This window comes from Bidens hawaiensis, unplaced genomic scaffold, assembly GCF_021521415.1.
Source record: "Bidens hawaiensis isolate Kalapana, Puna unplaced genomic scaffold, B.hawaiensis_p1.1 tig00055277_1, whole genome shotgun sequence".
NCBI lineage: Eukaryota > Viridiplantae > Streptophyta > Magnoliopsida > Asterales > Asteraceae > Bidens > Bidens hawaiensis.
In genome coordinates, this window is record NW_027499994.1 from 5,285 (window position 1) to 7,530 (window position 2,246).

At 35.3% G+C, this 2,246-nt stretch overlaps 1 protein-coding gene across 2 annotated transcripts; it reads right to left on the reverse strand.

Moving 5' to 3' along the window:
- Window positions 1-592: 592 nt before the first annotated feature.
- On the reverse strand, window positions 593-2,039 carry LOC143601052 (ALA-interacting subunit 1-like). 2 transcript variants are annotated; one of them, XM_077078561.1, is made up of 3 exons: window positions 1,533-1,694; window positions 1,149-1,455; window positions 593-1,046 (listed from the first exon to the last, which is right to left on the reverse strand). In XM_077078561.1, the coding sequence occupies exons 1-3, from the start codon at window positions 1,541-1,543 to the stop codon at window positions 705-707; spliced, it is 660 nt and encodes a 219-aa protein (XP_076934676.1). In that variant the 5' UTR covers window positions 1,544-1,694; the 3' UTR covers window positions 593-704. The 2 variants fall into 2 exon arrangements, with proteins under 2 accessions (XP_076934676.1, XP_076934675.1); XM_077078560.1 differs by having other exon boundaries at window positions 1,149-2,039.
- Between the last annotated feature and the right edge of the window lie 207 nt (window positions 2,040-2,246).

The window sequence follows — 2,246 nt, forward strand, 5'->3', positions numbered from 1 at the left end:
GTTTTGTTTTCTATGATACTCGAAACCCGATTACCCAACCCGAACCCGAATTACCTGAACCCAAAAAACCCATGAGAGATTTGGGTCGGGTTTTGGGTTAAAATTTAAAACTTTGAAACCCGAAGAACCCGACCCGAAAAACCCGAAACCCGAAAAACGAACCCGAAGAACACCCCTAACCCTAGTGGTTAATGTCTACAAAGTAGAAAGTTCCCATTGGTATATTTCCTTAAGTTTTTGCTTGTAACTTATTTAAGTTTTCGAACTTGAATTCATGATCTTTAGAATGTTGATTTTGTTTTTGTTAGTGGACATCACTAATCTTTAACATTTGTAATTTTGTAGATTTGGAGTTATTTAAATGTATATATTATGAAATGGCCAAAATGGTACAAAGATAAGTGAAACACTAGGTGCATACGATAAACATAGATATAACCAAGTGTGATCAAACGGAAATATCCAACGGAACAAGATTATAAAACAATTAATAAGAACTATAATATTTTAAAAAATCTAACCGTAACAGTTTTATTTTACTTATCTATATTTTCATATAGTTTTTTGGTAACTCATAAAGTTTTTTTTAGAGATCTATATATTTTTGGTATCTTATCTAAGTTCTAATATAAATTGTACTAAAGAACAAAAGCATAATAACAATGTGATAACATGCCAACATTGATAATACTGAAAACAACAACCTACTTGTCTTGATTTCTATTCCACGACAAGTAGGTCGGATCTCCGAGAGGCCTCGGTTTTAAAACATACAAAAGTATAAAGCTAATCGCCACAAAAAAACAAACACCACCAATAGTGAGAAATGATATTCCAAAGAAATCATTTTTCCCGCCAATCCAATTCGCTGTCGAAAGAGCAACTTTCTTTTCTCCCCCAAATTCGTATGTATTGTAGTTGTTTTCTATCACAACCGTGATCGTTTCGTTCGCCTCCAAATCCGTGTTTATCTTCCCATAAAGCTTCCTGAAAGTAGGTAATGCTGCAGTTTTCATCCATACGATAAGATCCTCTTGCTCGTTTAACTACAACACATAAATAAAGTACATGTTTTTCATTAAAAATAAGTATGTTTTTCTAGGCTTTTTATGCTATTTACTTGATTGTAAGAAATAATACATAGTTACCGGTTTTGACTCGTCTAGCGCGCCACCCCCAACAAAATCTCCCTTTTGAAAATTTTTCGGGTACACATTTGACCCGAATTTATACTTTCTATCGCTTTCCCATGCGATATTTTTCCTGTCGATATCCATAGCTTTGTTTCCTTTATAGATTTTGTATGTGTCGTTAAACAAACTCCACGCGACCAGTCCACATGGAACTATAGGCTTGTCGTGGTCCGCTTGCAGTTCCTCTATGGGCTTGCAGTCATCGACTTCACCCGCAGCACCAGGGTCTCGTAATTGTTTGTCACTTCTACTTTTCATATATCTGATGACAAAAACCGCATATATGATGGATAAAGAAAAATAAAAATACAAACAAAAATCGAAGGATCCAATGCACACCTTGATGACATACCGGCGATGGTTTTGGTAATAGTTATCGAGTTGATAGTAAACAAACACAGGTGCGATCATTTTTCGAGGCACTTTTAGTGTTCGAACGCAAGTTTTGTTTGTATCACGACTCTTAATAAATGATTCAGGGTTGGTGTTGTGGGACTCAGGTAGACACTCATCGTCATAACGGTCAATGATTTCTACAACGTGTTCGGATGCCCATAAACATACAAGACCCGCGGGGGTGAATAAAATGGCTATGGTTACGAATGATGCGATGACCCATTTCGGGGTTAAGATCGGTTTCCAAGCGGGAAGCTCTTGTTGTGTAAATCTTGAATATTTTGGTTTCTTGGAAGTTGATTTTGTTCTTGATGCATCCATTATTAACCTTGAAAGCAGAAAATTTGATGGAATGATAGTTAAGACTTGTTTTATATTTTTGTTGAACATTAAGATCCTACATTGATGGAGAGAAATTTAAGTTGTTCATGGCATGTGGCATATATTTATAGGGATGCATTTGCCCTGTTCAACAACATAATAAATATTAATCCGCTCAATACGATATTATGCAATATAGGCATGAAAAACAGGTCACAAGCCGATATTAAGCAGGTCTAATTTAGTTCATGTCAAAACAGGTTCGGGTCGATTTTAAAAAATCAAATGACCAATAGTCCAAAATCATAAAACTGTTACAAGATCTAAAATTGCTAT